The 15976-nt window shown below is 43.0% G+C and overlaps 4 protein-coding genes across 6 annotated transcripts; 1 reads left to right on the top strand and 3 right to left on the bottom strand.

Moving 5' to 3' along the window:
• Positions 1–520: 520 nt before the first annotated feature.
• On the top strand, positions 521–3033 carry LOC104433904 (probable E3 ubiquitin-protein ligase RHC1A). 3 transcript variants are annotated; one of them, XM_010046799.3, is made up of 3 exons: positions 521–750; positions 1675–2026; positions 2156–3033. In XM_010046799.3, the coding sequence occupies exons 2-3, from the start codon at positions 1723–1725 to the stop codon at positions 2833–2835; spliced, it is 984 nt and encodes a 327-aa protein (XP_010045101.2). In that variant the 5' UTR covers positions 521–750; positions 1675–1722; the 3' UTR covers positions 2836–3033. The 3 variants fall into 3 exon arrangements, with proteins under 3 accessions (XP_010045101.2, XP_010045099.2, XP_039162559.1); XM_010046797.3 differs by having other exon boundaries at positions 2153–3033; XM_039306625.1 differs by having other exon boundaries at positions 521–754; positions 2153–3033.
• A 365-nt stretch (positions 3034–3398) lies between these two features.
• LOC104433906 (tyrosine-specific transport protein) lies at positions 3399–8906 on the bottom strand. The gene is made up of 14 exons (XM_010046801.3): positions 8352–8906; positions 8201–8241; positions 7863–7955; positions 7644–7718; positions 7383–7432; positions 6838–6927; positions 6658–6714; positions 6059–6128; positions 5576–5677; positions 5438–5490; positions 4767–4917; positions 4556–4640; positions 4080–4208; positions 3399–3953 (listed from the first exon to the last, which is right to left on the bottom strand). The coding sequence occupies exons 1-14, from the start codon at positions 8902–8904 to the stop codon at positions 3772–3774; spliced, it is 1731 nt and encodes a 576-aa protein (XP_010045103.3). The 5' UTR covers positions 8905–8906; the 3' UTR covers positions 3399–3771.
• A 3634-nt stretch (positions 8907–12540) lies between these two features.
• Positions 12541–13262, bottom strand: LOC104435707 (Werner Syndrome-like exonuclease). The gene is made up of 2 exons (XM_039307234.1): positions 12789–13262; positions 12541–12612 (listed from the first exon to the last, which is right to left on the bottom strand). The coding sequence occupies exons 1-2, from the start codon at positions 13260–13262 to the stop codon at positions 12541–12543; spliced, it is 546 nt and encodes a 181-aa protein (XP_039163168.1).
• Positions 13263–14240: 978 nt separating this feature from the next.
• Positions 14241–15762, bottom strand: LOC104433903 (cysteine proteinase inhibitor). Its single transcript, XM_010046796.3, has 3 exons — positions 15397–15762; positions 14781–14991; positions 14241–14486 (listed from the first exon to the last, which is right to left on the bottom strand). Exons 1-2 carry the CDS (start codon positions 15496–15498, stop codon positions 14788–14790), a joined length of 306 nt encoding a protein of 101 aa, XP_010045098.1. The 5' UTR covers positions 15499–15762; the 3' UTR covers positions 14241–14486; positions 14781–14787.
• Between the last annotated feature and the right edge of the window lie 214 nt (positions 15763–15976).

Raw genomic sequence — 15976 nt, 5'->3', positions numbered from 1 at the left:
CATGAATACTAGAAATATTTATAAAAAAAAAAAAAAAGGAATCGGAGACTCGGACTTATCCAGTTAACATGAAATGTCTTGTGATAAAATAATAACTTATCTCGCTAGGGATAGGAGTCAAAATGAGCCTAGTCGCCAAATCTTGATTGGGTCCATCCTGAATGACTATTGAAAGGGAGAGCAATAAATGATATTCCGTTAAATGTGAATTAGGCGTGCTGTCTATTTTCGGTAGGGCATGCACTCTCCTAATACTGTCATAAATATTAGAGCCAGCGAGGACGATATTATTTTCCACCTCTCCTTTTCTCGATGGGGGTGCGAATTTCGAAAGCTCTGTCTTTTCTTTATTTTATTGTTTCAGGCATTTATAATCATTTTTCCCCAAGAATCCCAGCCTTTATTGCAGGCTGCAGCGCTGTGAAAATGACAAAGGAAAAGAAGAAAAGTAGAAGAAGAAGAAAATATTTATATCATTAATAATTGACCCACTTTTGCTAATGCTAATAATTGACTCGCTGGTTCGGTCACTCACTCACTTTACTCCTCTATCCAAAGCTTTAAAAAAAAGGGGAAAAGATCATCTCCAGCTCCAGCTCCAGCTCCAGCGAGCTTCGTCTTTGGTGCAGGGGAGTGGCGGCGATGCAGAGCTTTTAGAGAGAGAAAGGGGGTCGTCCTCGGCGGAGCTTTTGGCGTGCATGTCTTGATCTGGGGATCTCTTTCCGCCTTTTCCCTCTCCCAGTCTCTCCGGTGGGTTTTGGATCTTCTCTTTTTGACACCTTCCTTTTTTTGTATCCCCGGTGGAGATCGGATGCTGATCGCTGCGAGATCCTTTTTCGTGGGGGTGGTTGGGTATTCTTCTCGGCGAAGAATCTCCTCGCTTGCTTTTTGGGTGTTTACTGTTTGACCGAATGACTGACTTGAGCCCGTTATTTCCTTTTCTTTGGCTGTCGATTTCCAGTTGACAGTTTCTTGTGATTTCGTTTTTTTTTCTCGTTTGCCGGAAGAAATCGTGACTGGATCCTGAAATTCGGTTCCTTTCTCGGGTTGAACTGTTGTGGGATGATGCTCGTGACGAAGGGTCTTGTTCTCCGTGATTATAACTCGGATCCAGCTTTTTGTTTCGCTTTGCGGAGGAAGGGGTGCCGTAGTTTCCGTGCCTATGCTTCTGCAATACGCAAAAAAGAGGAAAAAGAAGAAGCATTATTTGCAATATGAATTGGGAGAATTAGTTGATGTCCAAGAATCTGCCTTTTTTTTTTTTTTTTTTCTTTTGTTGATGTATTTAATTTGCCTCGACTCGTGTGAAGGTGCTGCCGTTGATCGTTCGCGGGATTTCGTTGTAGACCCAGTAAAGCTCAGAAGTGTGGTTGCTTTGTGTAGTATTTTCACTCGTCTTTGATAAATTCAGCTGCTGTTCTTACTCCTGTTCTGAGTCTTCCAGCTTCTTGTTGAGGTGCCATTGGCTGATTCGACGATTGGATTTAGTTTTCGTTTTGAAAGATATGGTAGTGAATTGTTCTTTCCAGAATATATCATGAGCTCTTGTGTCGTATCAATCGATGTGCGCAAATCGGTTTGTTGCCCCTTTCAACTTCTGTGAAAGAGACCCCTTTATCGGTGTTATATTCAGATGTTATTTGGTGTAATGCAACTGTAAATTATCTAATGCAGAAGGAAGCACGTCTTCTGTTTTGATATTTCCACTTGAACAAAGAAAGGATGAATACTGGAGAAGAGACGCATTGGTGCCATCAGTGCACCCGGCCAATTGGGCTTCAAGGCGGAGAAGTAATTTGCCCTTACTGTGATGGAGGCTTTGTGCAAGAACTTCAGGAGGTACAGGCTCTGGCATCAGCAGATGTTTCAGCGCCGTACCCAATGGATCTCTCTCCTCAAGTGAATCCAGTATTTGATGCTTTCTTTGCTATGATAGGCGATAATGTTCTCGACCGCAGAAGCAGAATTCTTCGCTTTGTTGATTTGGTAACGAGGGATCCTAGTTTTGATGTCAGAGGACGTCCAGGTTGGGACCTAAACATAGTTTCAGTGTTTCTACTTTCCTTTTCTTCAACACCCTCACCTCCCTTCTCTTTTTTCTAGTCACCACATGCATTGTTAAATAAGATATTCAACCTTTAGCATCATATAGCAGGTCGAAGACCAAGGTTAGATGAGTCGGATGACTACTCCATGAGCCCGGGACTTGACCAATTGATGGAACAGCTCTCTGTTGATGGAAGAAGGGGTCCACTTGACCAATTGATGGAACAGCTCTCTGTTGATGGAAGAAGGGGTCCACCCCCGGGACTTGATCAATTGATTGAACAGCTCTATGTTGATGGAAGAAGGGGTCCACCCCCGGCACCTCAATCGGCAATCGCTGCATTGCCGACCATCAAGATCACTTGGACACATCTTCGGGATGATTCGGAGTGTCCTGTCTGCAAGGAGGAATTCGAGCTGCAAGCTGAAGCAAAGATGATGCCTTGCCACCACTTCTATCACCCTGATTGCATTGTGCCTTGGTTGGAACAGCACAATTCCTGTCCTGTTTGCCGCTTCGAGATGCCTCCGCTGGGTACAGGTTCTGTTCGGGGGGGTCAAAGTTGGAGTGACCAGAGTAGAAGCAGCAGCAGCAGCACTCTAAGGAGTGGTGACCGTGGCAGGGACGGTGGGAGGCAAAATCAGTGGAGGGGTCGTCTATTCCCACGGCCTTCTGATTCATCAAATTCTAATACCCAGCAGTACACTGAAACAAGAGGAAGCAACTCGAGAACCATTCATGAACAAAATCATGAGATGAATTACTCCGGATGGCCATTTGATTACTGAATCCCGCCATACTTGGGATAGTGATAAGAGTTCCTGAATAATCATCGGTTGGTCTAAATACTTCATGATCACTACTTGTTTGCTGTGGGACCGTAGTGAAAGTTGTCTCCGAAACTATCTCTGTTGAAACTGTCACTGTTTCTGAAGTGGATATGGTCTTTGAAGCCGCGGCTTGATTGAGTATCAGTTCCCATATCATTTTTCTGTGCATGGTCGTGTGTGCGGTGAACTCCAATATGCAATAGCTCTGTTTTTTTAGCATAGGAGGTACTTGTAGGTTCGACAGCTACCTCATGTTTTTGCAATCCCTCTTTTTTTGTGCGCGCGCGCGCGCGGGTGGACCAGCTGGTACAAACAATAATGGCTGTTAATCTGAAGGGTGATGTATGGATATAGGGGTGGAGCTTTTTTATTTCCGTGGTCAAATTGCCCTAGATGTACCAAAATGGTTGGGCCAACGATGCAGAGCAAAGCATGTTTAATAGAGAGAAATTTTACTTTTCATGGCGAGATTTAATCTTCAAGACACGAGTTATACACACTACAAGAAAAGCTGGCACATGGGAAATCGAAAATCGAAGTTTCTTTATTTTGTTGCTCAACCAATGTTTTGGACACTCAATAACAGTGTGAGGGGGAGATGCTAACATCATCGTAGTTATGTGAGTCTAATCGCAGGTTGCGCTTTTAAAGTAAGATCTAATCATGAGGACCATAGCTTGCCGTCCGTTGTTTGTACATTTGAATGAAAATGACGACTTGAGGGAAGACGACCAAAGGAACTTTGACAAAACGAGAAACCTTGTTCACGCACACGCTATGAAAAAAGGTGATGGTCAGCGGCTGCTGGTGTTTAAAAGAATATGCCGTGCTTGAGCTGTCCATTTAAGTGATCATTGCTTGGTTATCTGGCAGAGATGATGAATCTTTGATGCTTCATGTCTTCCCGAGGTTCTCTAGTAGTTCCGATATTATCACCCATCCTGCCCCTCCACCGATTAACGCGAGAGTGAGCCGTCCACCGGGAACCAGCGTGGGTAGTCCCATCGATGTAATTGAATTCGATTGCCTATCTGACCACGACATTGCAGCAGGGAGGATTCCAAACAGCACCAGCACTAATATGAACAGGGAACAGGGGATATAAGAAAATGAAACGAATGAGTTTGCCAAAGCGAAAATCTCTAGCTGCATGCGAGGAGATTAAACCTGCCCTCAATGTGTGCTAGAAGAATTAGGCTTACCTCCATAAGTTCCAGCAAAATCCAAGGCTTTGAAGAAAATTTCTGGATCTAGCAATGAGAGTATGAGCGGAGGAACCAAGGTCAAGAGATATGGAAGAGGTTTGCTCTGACCAGAGGGGAGCTTCAACACTGCAGATTCAAGATTACCAACATCAATGACAGTAATCCGATCGTTTATTCGAGATTTTGACTTATGTCATGCCTCAGACAAAGTTTTGAGGTGACGATTTGAATTAAGAGTGTATGGGGTGCTATGCACTCTCGTATGTTTTGGCGAAAGACATTTGTGACTGGCGTGTGCTACATACTCTATTGCAAAATTAAAGAGCTGCCTCTAGCACGGTTGCATCTCCGCAAGGGATTGTAAGATTTAGGCTGCATAACCATGTACATATAGGTGCAAGAGAAACTTCGCATATGAATTATCTATGAGAATTTAACACGATGGACTTAGGTGGAAAACAAAGCCTACTTACAGTCAGCCAAGAAGTCGGAGAGGCCCAGAACAAATCCGATATAAGATGTTGCGATTGCAAGGAGCGAGAATACCTCAACTATAGGCTGTGGAAACAACAAGAGGTGTAAAAAGCTAAGAGCTGAAAGCCTATTTTTGGAGGTTTGAAACTACATTGAAATGGATGTGGAAGCTTGTCTAAAGAAAGTTGAAAAGGGTGAAGCCAGACTTACGCCAACCACTCCATTACTGGATCGTAATTGTTGTAGTGGATCAATGAAGTTATCAGAGCTCACATCAGCACTTGTAATAGTTCCTAGTATGACAGCATTCCATACAAGAAATAAGCCAAGAGGTATAGCTGTGCCCAGGACAATTGCAGTCCTACAAATAGTGCAATGTTGCCATGGACAACAATAAGTGTCAAACAAGAATAAGGAACTATTTCAACATTCCAAATAATTTGTGAAGAAAAGGAAATAGGGCTAGAATAATGACAATATAAGAGAAGAAAGATGCACTCTGATTATGGAGCGAACAGCGAAGTAACCACAAGAACCATGCAAAACTTATTTTAACCTACAGTTTTAGTTAACCCACTCGATAATCTTGGAAGTTGCTAAATTTTCCATCACTTTTGCTAAATTCATGTGCAAAGAGTGAGACTTGGAAAGTGACATTTTATTGGAATGCAGTTGGCCATCGCATTATCTTTAGCACAAAGGGCTGAGCCGACATGTACACAAAAATTGCCTGGGTCTTAAACTCAAAGTAAACCCAATTCCTTGAAAGAAGGATTCAGAGATCAGCATAAAAAAACGAAGATGAGGAGTGTTGACTGAGATGGACGATCTTGAGATGCCAGAAACCTGCCAGAACAGGTGCATCCAGTAAATTTCATTACCTTATTTTAGTGAGGTCTCCTTCAAGATTTGTACAAAGAACAGGCACCACGTTCTGCACAAACCCAATACAAATTGATCAATTGGTTCTTTTTAAAAACACTGTCACAATTTCAAGTGCTCCAGTCTGTTGAAGTTACCTGGTACACGAATGATAGTGCAATAACAGGTATACTCATTGGAACAGCTTCCAAGTTGGCTTTGAGAAGAGCCTCCCAGTGCAGATCTTTGCTTGCGACTGCCTAAGGAAACATACTCTACTTCAGTAGACATGAAAAACACACCCACTTGAAATCACCGGTACAGTCCGTTAACTGACGCATGCAAATTGTAAAAGTCAAATAATGAAAACAAGAAAAATCTAAATCTTTTCTGAAAAAGATTTGCAGCATTGAAAGCAATTATTTTACGACTAAAGCTCATGATGATAGCAGCACAATTTCACAGGAATGAATTCCATCTCAGGGGCAGTCCATGGAAAAATACATCTGGAAAACTTTTAAACAAAAGAAAATATGTTGAAAATCTGAAAATATGTTGAAAATCTGGTTATCACCATATGGAAAATTCATAGTTCAGGAAAAGTAATAACATCGCACAGCTGAAACTTAATTGAAGCTTACCACAAGAGCTGCAAAAGACAATACAATAGCAAGTATCAGAACCCCGTTTACTGCACCAATCAAGCGCTGGCTACAATAGAAGATGATTAGAGTCACTTTATTCATCCAAGTGGTGGCTTCAATGTTTATATAGAAAATTCCCCATGATCTCTCTAAAATCTACCCAATAATAACAACGCGCAAACATTAAAAAAATGAAACCGACTTGGATCTTAATTGAGACCTTATAATTTTAGGCAATGTCAAGATTGGTCTATTATTCAGCTGATAAAATGAACCAACTAGAGCTCATGGAAGCAACTGAAACAAATGCAGATATCATAAGGGAGATTAGTAGTGAGCAAAGTCAAGTTTGTCTCTAAATCAAGCATTCTTTCAGGCTATACGGGCATGTTTATACGGCTAAGAAAACGGGAAACAACATCTGCTCATCAGTGGATTTAATGATGAAGTTGTTTTTATCTGTATCTTTCATCCAAGAATCAGTTTGAACAGGAAGGACATTCTTATAGTTAACACCAATATTAAGCATTCCAGATTATCATGTCTGGCTAATAAACAAGTTACTTGAACAAAAGAAATCATAAAGCTAAACCAACCTGCCAAAATAGCAGATTCCCCCCATTACCAATGAGAATAGCGTAGCACTTTCCCATCTGCAACCATAATGCTGCCCATCAACACCTACGAAAATATATAATTCACTTCAAATATGTGCCTCAATAGTGCTAGTAAGGAACTAAGACCAGGAGGAGAAAAGCTAGAGCGATGATCCATACAGTGGAATGCCGAGAGAATTTGTTAAAATTTCTGAAGAACGAGCCACATAAGCAATGAGGAGGGCATAATGAATGAAAATGTACGACCAACTGCAAGAATGAAGGTAAAAATCAGAAAAGCAACATTAATGGAGTCATATATATTTAAATAAATGTTTCTAAGAATGCTAAAATTTCATGCTCTGTCATCACTTGATGCCCTCTTAATTTCAGAATTTGTATCCAGTCGAGTCTATATGATAGTGACAATAATGATTTGAATACAATAGTAGCATTATTAGAAATAAACCTCTTAAAACAATACAATGGCATGGTGTGATGGTCAAATAGATAATCTCCTATCTGAGCTCACCACAAAAACATAGTGCTACATATATGAAACGTTAAAGACCAACAAAAGAAATCCTTCCCGGCCCATAACTATGGCGGATTTTATATTATTATCAAACACTTTATACATTGACTTCGCTTGCTAACACAACTCCAGGTGAAATGATAATAAAATGGCAATCTCACTGAAAGAGTAGCCAAAGAAAAATCTTTACCAAGTGACTTGCACACCAAGCTTCCCTAAAGTTCTCATGGCCATTGATACCTGAAAGTTTTTTCACATAAAGTTAATTGTAATTTGCATAAAAGCAAATAAACCAGATCCATATGCTGAATGCTGTAATAGAGTATGTTGACATTAAATGTCATAGAACAATCCAAGTTTTAACTTCTTGTTGGGTTTGGGATAATCACGAGAAGTTGCATCAAGTAGTAGCTTTTTTGGAAGTGGAAGTGGATAATCAGGAGTGGATTACCAGCGATACACCTCCAGAACCCAGTTCGCACATTGTGTTCACATTGACTTCAGCAATGAGCAGCCCTGTTGCAACCTGCAATGTTTCAACACCCAGTAATTGCTAATCATGAGCGATAATTTGACTAGCTTGTTGTCAATGATGAATTGACAGTGCTTCCCAAAAGCAGAAAAATTCACAAACGTGAATATGTTCAAAAAGTATCACTCAAATTATTACCATGAAGATCCAACAGAAAATGCAGGTGACGGCAGAAGCTATGAATCCAGAATTTTGCGTCACGGCAGGTATGGCGAGAATCCCAGCTCCTACCTATCAAACTTCAAATCATTAAATGAACATCGCAGCAGGAATGAGCCGCTAGAATTCCTGGATAGATACGGCCAAACTTAACGTGCAATTTGTCATGCCCAGAATTTGCATCGGGCAGTAAGACATGAGATTATCAAAAGAGTTCGTGATGCAGCAAAATTTGAACATAACCTATGTCTATGTACGAAATTCACTGTGCACATAACCCGATGCTAACTTAGGACAGTCACTAATCAAATCCTTACCGTAGTGCCCGTGACCAGAAAAACGGCACTGGACAAACTTCCTGAAAAGGGCAAAACAAGAACACGAACGCCTTTAGATTAGTAGAAGTAACATCGGACAACGAGCAGCCACTCGGAAATGCGCGCCGCGCGAGGTCGGAGGATGGTGTACCGGGTTCCCGCTTGAGAGTGGCCTGGTTGAGATTCGAGAACAGCCGCTCGAGTTCGAGCTCGCTCTCTTCGGCCGATTGCTTCTGCGAAGAGCATCTGAGCCTGACCGTCCTCGACAGCTCTAAAGAAGAAGAAGAAGAAGAAGAAGAAGAAGGGGGAAGCGGGGAGAACGTACGGACAGTACGCCTCCTGGGAACCGCGAAGTCAGGGGCAAGGGAAAGGAACGGCGATTTCGGGGTTGGATCGAGAGAGGAGGCAACGGAAGGCAAAGCGGAGAAGACGACGGCGGTGCCATCGACAGCGTCTCCTCTCTTCTCCGCCGTGATGAGCGACGGTGGTTCTGGGCGGGGGGGAAGTTCTCGTCTGCTTGGTCCCGCAAGAATGGAGGTCGACGGGAGGAAAGGCGATGACGTGGGCCCGCCTGCGCCATGCAAACACATCATGCAATCCATGGAATCGTTAGCACATGACCCACCATGGATGAGAGGCGATGATAGGTCGCCCAACCCAGCCAACACCGTGAGCACGTGACTCTTGCGCATTGTCACGGTCATAAGGTTCTCGCAATCAAGGACCGTGCATGATTGAAGAAGACCTCTAAATTTGCCCAAAGTTTCTCAAGATCTTTCTTCAAAACATGACAGGCAAGATGATAATTGCGTTGAGAATCTTGTAATCATTCAATCATTTTATAATCAAAATTTTATTTTCTCGTTTAGAGCTTCTTTCTTTAAAACTCACTCAGATCCAATTAAGTGAGTGATATTTTCTCGTTTAGAGCTTCTTTCTTTAAAAACTCACTCAGATCCAGCTAAGTGAGTGAGTGATCGATCCCAAGAAACGGCGAGTGAGCAATTGATCTAAGAAAGGTTTGGCTTAAGGCGCTCCAATAATTCCAAACGATCCAAGAAAGGATGATCCAAACGTTTGGCTTAGGACTCCAATAATCCCAAACAATGCAAGAGAGTCTAAATCACCACACAATCTCAATCCCAAACAATCAACCCGTGACAAGCGGAATCAGAGAAAAAGAGAAATCCGTTCCAAGAAATCATCTTGTGATAATCCATTCCAAGAGATTGAGGAGCACGGGTTGTTCGAGAAAATGTCTAAAGCTATCATGAATGGAGAGGTCGTCCAAGTCAAAGAGACCCGCAGTCGAACAAAAGAAGGGAAGCCTCAATGGACGCAGTGACCTCGTTTGATGACAAGCTCATGAAGGTAAGGAGCGCCATGGCTGAGTTCATAGAAGGGCTAGACGAAGTTAGAGACAGCATCATGAAAGTTGAGGTTATGCTTTGTCAAAACTTCACGAATGGCATCAACAAAGCCATGCCCCTATTGCACAACTAAGGATAAAGTCCTCGAAGCATTGATCGATTTTCTAAGGGATAGACTTCAAGTGCTCGAGATAGATCCGAAGAGACTTGGTCAAAGTCATAAAGGTGAAAATTCAAGAGCTCAAGATCGATCTTGTCCTATGCAAGATGAGCATCGCTAACGATCTATGCAAGCGGTACCCAAGCTAGAGGTTTTCAAACTGAAAGAATTCAAAGGCAACTAATGTTAAGAAGACGGACAACTTTGTGTGGAGCATAGAAACACTTTGGCCTGTCAACATCCATGACGAGTCAATCAAAGTATGAACCGATGTTCCTACCATAATGCTTTGGTGGCGTAATAAACGTGATAAGACCAAGCGCGGAGCCAACACATGGCATGACTTCATGAATGAGTTTCGGGATTACTTCTTTCCCGAGTTTGCTCAACAAGAAGGCTCCACCTCAAACAAAGAGGGACAATCGGAGAGTACATGAAAAATTCATCGAGCTAAACTCCGAGTTCACAATTTGGGAGAGGAGAGTCTCTCAAAGCATTCATGGATGGGCTCAACTGTGGGCACAAATTGAGCTCAAGTGTCAGAGGCATGAAAAGTTCAATACTCCAAGGACGAAGGTGGAGACACTCCCCATGGCCCGAAAGACCAATGTGGGTGAATCAAGTTATGGGGATAAGGAATGTCTAAGCCATCTTTCAAAAGAGTCGACCCAAGCGGACTTTACCATTAATAAGTTTGACTAACACTACTATCTCCTTACTTCATTTGCAAAGGTCCGCATTTGACCCAAAAGTATCTGACGAAGAGTAAGATCAATGCTCTCCTCACCATAAAAGAGAAGGAGGAGTAGTCGCTCAGTCTAGGCAGAGACCAAAGGTATTGAGCGATCGATTTGGCAAAACAAATCAAAAGATAAAGAAGTATTGTTAATTTCTTCATAATCGTTCCAAGTTCGAAGTACCATTTGTACAAATAAGAATTCCCTTTGTTACATGAAAAGAGAAAATGTTGGCTAGGCACCGTGAAGGCTTTCAACTTTGTCCAAGCTCGATAGCTGCCCAAGAAAAAGGCCACTCCAGACACCGACATGCTCTTTGTGGAGGTGGAGGTATGTGGTAAAACTCTACATGCCTTAGTCGATACGGGTGCCTCACGTGTTCATATAGACCGAAGTGGCGAAGGTATTGGGGCTTTGAGTGGAGTCGAACCGATATTTCTACAAGACTGTCAATTCTGACGAACTCAAAGACGTAGGATCAATGCGCACATCCGCATCGGCAAATGAAAGGGGCAACTCTCGTTTGAGGTAATTGATGATTATGATCTCATTCTATGATTGCAATTCTTTGACAATGCGAGGATCATGATCGAAACGAGGAGCAAGTGCATCATTATTTTCGACCCGCAACAATTGGCCATGACGCCCATATCAAGGGTGTGGCGCACAAACCATCTCCACGATTTGACTTGTGGTCCAAAGACCGAAGGCCGAAGGGCTCAAGCCACGTCTGACGCCATGCCTCTTGGAGACCGCGTTAGCTAAAGCTTGAAGGTAGGGTTGGATCCTCCTACTCCGAGTCACGACAAGCCAACGCTCTTCCCCAAGGTGGAGTATCCGCCATGCATTGTGCCCGAGTCGAAGAAGGAGCCGTGCGATTGATCGAGAAGCCCAAGGCCAAGGGGAATAGGAAGAGGAGAGCTTGCAGGCAGTAGATCGCTTCCCAAGCCGAGAGCACTAAGGGCATTGCTTGAATGAGTGGGGAAGCATGTCACGGTCATGAGGTTCTCACAACAAGGGACCATGCATGATTGAAGAAGACCTCCCAAGATCGCCCAAGGTTTTCCAAAGATTTCGAGGGACATGCAAGATGGTAATTGCGTAGAGAATCTTGAATTCTCTCAGCTAAATGCCGGTAGTTGGTCGATTAGAAGGCATGATTTTGTCCGCCGGATTGAAGAACGATCAATAGTTGTAATCCGAGGACTACTAAAATAAGAAGGGTACCCTCCCTCATTGTAATCATTCAATAATTTCATAATCAAAGTTCCATTTTCTCCTTGAGAGCTTTTCTCACTAGAAATTTTCTCCCTCTAAAATTTGTGTGAGCGATCAATCCCAAAAAAGCTTGACTTAGGCGCTTCAACGATCCCAAACAATCTAAGAAAGCTTAAGTCATTGCACGATTTTAATCCCAAACAATCGATCCATGACACAATGCCATTTCCTCTTTCTCACTCAGCCATATTGAGCGAGATGCCATAACCTCTAAACAAGTGGATTACATTCGTAATTAGTAAGTGATACTTACTAAATCAAATTTATAAATTAATGTTAGCAAATTATGCACTTCCAAAAAAAAAATTCTTCCTTAAGCAGTCAATCATACGCCCACTAAGATATACAAATAATTCTCATGAATTAGGCAACACTCCAATTAAAGCAGAAATGGCAACTCCTTCTGTCGGCCTGCCTTACTCATCTTATTCTGCAAAAGTCAATAAAAAATCAATTGATTAAGTGTAATGCAAGCCTGTGCCAGAATAATTAGGCCAGATATTAAGCATATAAATTGACCTAGCATTGCCTATAATCAAGTCAAACGACGCCCACAAAAAGAAAAAAAAAAGATATGAATATATGAACATCGTCATTTACTATCACGATTAACGCTTGCTATTCATACATCGACGGGACATCCAACCACGTGGCAGCAATCAAGGACTAATTAACCAAAGTCACTGTTGATAACAACGTACGCCTGGAAGTCGGACTGGACTCCATAACACTACGGCTCCATAACACTACAGCTTGTTCCTCCGTCGTGCACCCACCACGCAAGCCCTCGTTCATTCACCTCAGATCCTCCAGCATCTCTTCGAGGTACAGAGCTTCATCGTCCGGCCCCAGGAAATAGCCGAACCCCTTCATGAGCCACATCAGGTATATCTCATTGAACAGCAGCAGATGCCCCAACCGGAACGAGTAATAGGCGTCGGCGCACGCGTACTTGACTTGCCTAGGGGACAGCTCCTCGCGTCCCACTTGCTCAGCGTGATGCCCTGCGGGATCTTTAGATCTCGCCCCTTGAGCTCTCTCACCAGCGTCGCTAGCCCCGCCCTCCTCAGCTCCCTCCGGTTCGTCTCCCTTGCCGCCAGCTTCGCCAGGTCCACCGCCATCTCTATCTCTAGGCCGTAATCCTCGCTCAGCTTCGCCGCGTCCGAGGCGATCCGGACGCCGGAGAAGACGAACCTCGGGTTGCGGAGGGCTCTGTAGAGCGATGCGGGGAGGTAGCGGGCACGGCCGATCTGGTAGACGAGGCAGCAGCGGCCGACGCAGAGGTGAAGGGTGGCGACCGGGTGGCGGACGCCGCGCGCGAAGCTCGGTCGCCACTTGATGTCGAACCCGACCATCCGGGGACAGTCGCGGGCGGAGAGCAGATGGGCGGAGATCCACCAGTCGACGGCGTCGGCGCAGCTAGTGACCAGGGTGGACACGGCTCGGTTGTGGACGACGACCTCGAAAGAGTCAGCGCACTCGTGTGGAGATTCGAGTTCTTCGATGGTAATAGCCATGCGAGTGTAACTTCCCCTTCCTCCTTCCTTAAACTGTTTTTCAGAAACTGGAAATGAGTTTTGATTTCATCGGTCGAAGGAGATGATTCTGATGAAGGTGGAGCGAGCGATGATGTATCTGTGCGGTGCGATGGTGAAGGAAATAGATGGTGATGATATGGTTGAAATCCGTGCCATGGAATCCTTCAAGGACGACGGGGTGGATCGAAAGGAATCGTTGCTTTGTGTCCTGTGTCCTTTTTCTACTCTCTGTAATAGGTGAATTATATTTTGCCTTGCAGATTTCAACACCTACTTAAGTTAGCCCTGGACTTTTTCAACACCTACTTATCACATGATTAATTTCTCTTACGAGGACAAATCCGTCTACCAAGTGAATTGCATTTGACTCCGGCCGGCCATTTCTCAGCTGGAGCTCCGGTCATTGACTCATGGTCATCACATGGTTAACTTCTCTTCAAAAGGTTAAATCCGTTTAATGAGTGAATTGCATTTTGCCTCCCGAGTTTTGGCACTGTTGTAAATTGCGCCTTGACTCTTCAGTTCTTGCAGCTTCCCCTTTAAAGTCTTGAGACTTTGGCCAATTTTCACGAAGGGCACACTTTTAATAACTTTTCTAACCTAACCCATACTTTCAAAATTAATTAGCCAATTAACCAAACTCTACATTTCATTTTGATTATGGTCTTCAAACTTCGTCCAAACTTTTGAACTTATCGTAAAACCAACCGATGTTTGTATATCATTTTCAAAAATTGACCTCCTAGAGCTTGCAATACAAGGTAAAATGTAAAGCAAATTCAGAAATGCCATACTCATTTGATACAAATCTCGATTTTCTTAAGGATCAATGATCATTCTTTCAAGCGTTGGTTTGGAGGATTACATTTCATCAATAAGAGTCACCAAATTAATTTATTAACCCATATTGAAGAAATTACTAATATGTCGAAAGTCTTACCATCCCGAGGATTAGAGTGTACTAATATAGATGTGAATCATAAAAATATAAAGATTTATACATCTGATTGTAAAGCCAATAATAGGAACGTTGATTTACAGCATGTGAATATTTTCGGATCAAAGTAAAGTATTTCTTTGTTCTGACAAAAAAAAGTAATGTCTTCAATCTTCTCTTCACCCTTTCGCTTTGAGCACAGAATGCCCTATACAGGTTCCTTTGCGAATCCGAAATACGAGCACGGTGTTGAAGACATTATCCATCTGACAAAACAAGAATACGATGTTATAAGTCTGCTTGACTCCACTGGCTTTAGTCCATCGTTTATATTGAAGAAAAATAGGACGGTCGACGCACTGCGAAGCATAATCGCACAGAAAAGGATCACCATTGATATCAATTACAGCTATAGAATGTCTATGGGATGCTCGAACAGGATTCACCAAATTCAATATCGAAATACTTGAGCAGTTTGCAAAATACTGTAGGCTCAACGGGAAATCTTCGAATGAGTGCTTGGACTAAGTGATAGACAAAGCAGAGAACATATGACATACCCAGAAACTAAGCACTAGCCTCGGCAGGAGCATCGCCGACGATCTTGAACTCTTGCAGCGACTTGAAATTCATCCATGGCTTCACCCATATCTTAGCATCATAAACTTTCTTGACGCCGCCATCAGCCGCCTCTAAGGTAACGTAATACATGATACCAGAAACCACCTGCTGCTTCACATTCACCACTTTCCTAAGCTCCAGGAGACCATTCTGCACCGCACATTCACGTCGATCCATGAGACACGACCCACAATTCACAAACACCCAAACCACATCCGAAAAGCAAGTCCGATGAATACTTTTTCACAGAATCTCAAAAGAAAACCAATTAAACAACCAACATCGACCTCTCTGACCTGTTCTTTGCTTAAACTGACCTATTCCTCCATCATTTGTCTTCTGAATGTCAAATTATTGCAATTTTTCTCGTAATTGTGTAAGATAACCCACCAAGATTTCATGCAAATTATTCCTCTTGCCCCTAACTAGAAATTGCAATATATATTTGTAAAACACCCCCCCCCAAAAAAAAAAAAAAAAAAAAAAAGCTCCTGCTTTACGAAGGAGCAGAAACAGGGGAAACAAAAAGAAGAAGAAGAAGAAGAAGAAGAATACCTGCTTCTTGTTTTGCTCATTGACAGCGAAGCGAGCAAGGCCGTCGATCTCGACGCTGTTCTGGTTCCCAGCAATTTGACGGATACCGCCAACCCTCGCCATTATCCCTTTCTGTCTTTTCTTCACCTCTTTCTGCCTCGGATTTGCAGGGGACGATCGAGAATTTATCGGTAGCTGCGAGATGTTAAGAGACTACTCTGCTTCTCGGTCTTCTTATAGGCGAGGCGATGGTTGTTACCACTGTCACCGCCGGGGCTCCGTTAAGGAGTCTTCGCTCCTAAGACATTTGGTTTAGGACTTCCGGCTTGGGCTGTGACAAGCGTGTTTACGTCTGTGGTTTGCTTAATGCCTAAGCATATGTTTGTTTGTGCCCGTTTGTGTGAGTTGAGCTGTGGAAAAAGTTATTGTAGACCAAGTCTGTCTCCGTCCAGATGAGGGCCACAACTGGACTTGTATAATTAATAATTAAGACGATATTGATTTCAATAGGTGCAGATCATGAATAACTTCTCAACTTGTGCTACCATGTTAACATATTTGTTAAACATGTTCCGTATGAAATCATCTATTTTCAAAATGT

This window comes from Eucalyptus grandis, chromosome 2, assembly GCF_016545825.1.
Source record: "Eucalyptus grandis isolate ANBG69807.140 chromosome 2, ASM1654582v1, whole genome shotgun sequence".
NCBI classification, from domain to species: Eukaryota; Viridiplantae; Streptophyta; class Magnoliopsida; order Myrtales; family Myrtaceae; genus Eucalyptus; species Eucalyptus grandis.
Note: the sequence above shows the minus strand (reverse complement) of the source record. Positions and strands in the feature narration are given on the sequence as shown.

What these genes read in the sequence shown, in the direction of transcription:
- LOC104433904 (XM_010046797.3), top strand. Translation starts at nt 1,723, where the DNA reads ATGAATACTGGAGAAGAGACGCATTGGTGCCATCAGTGCACCCGGCCA. An exon ending in TGATGTCAGAGGACGTCCAG is followed by an intron (nt 2,027 to 2,152) that starts GTTGGGACCTAA and finishes AGCATCATATAG; the next exon opens with CAGGTCGAAGACCAAGGTTA.
- LOC104433906 (XM_010046801.3), bottom strand. Translation starts at nt 8,904, where the DNA reads ATGACCGTGACAATGCGCAAGAGTCACGTGCTCACGGTGTTGGCTGGG. An exon ending in CTTGGTGTGCAAGTCACTTG is followed by an intron (nt 6,928 to 7,382) that starts GTAAAGATTTTT and finishes TCATTCTTGCAG; the next exon opens with TTGGTCGTACATTTTCATTC. An exon ending in AATTCTCTCGGCATTCCACT is followed by an intron (nt 6,715 to 6,837) that starts GTATGGATCATC and finishes TTATGGTTGCAG; the next exon opens with ATGGGAAAGTGCTACGCTAT.
- LOC104435707 (XM_039307234.1), bottom strand. Translation starts at nt 13,262, where the DNA reads ATGGCTATTACCATCGAAGAACTCGAATCTCCACACGAGTGCGCTGAC. An exon ending in GGGCGGGGCTAGCGACGCTG is followed by an intron (nt 12,613 to 12,788) that starts GTGAGAGAGCTC and finishes TGGCTCATGAAG; the next exon opens with GGGTTCGGCTATTTCCTGGG.
- LOC104433903 (XM_010046796.3), bottom strand. Translation starts at nt 15,498, where the DNA reads ATGGCGAGGGTTGGCGGTATCCGTCAAATTGCTGGGAACCAGAACAGC. An exon ending in ATGAGCAAAACAAGAAGCAG is followed by an intron (nt 14,992 to 15,396) that starts GTATTCTTCTTC and finishes TGTGCGGTGCAG; the next exon opens with AATGGTCTCCTGGAGCTTAG.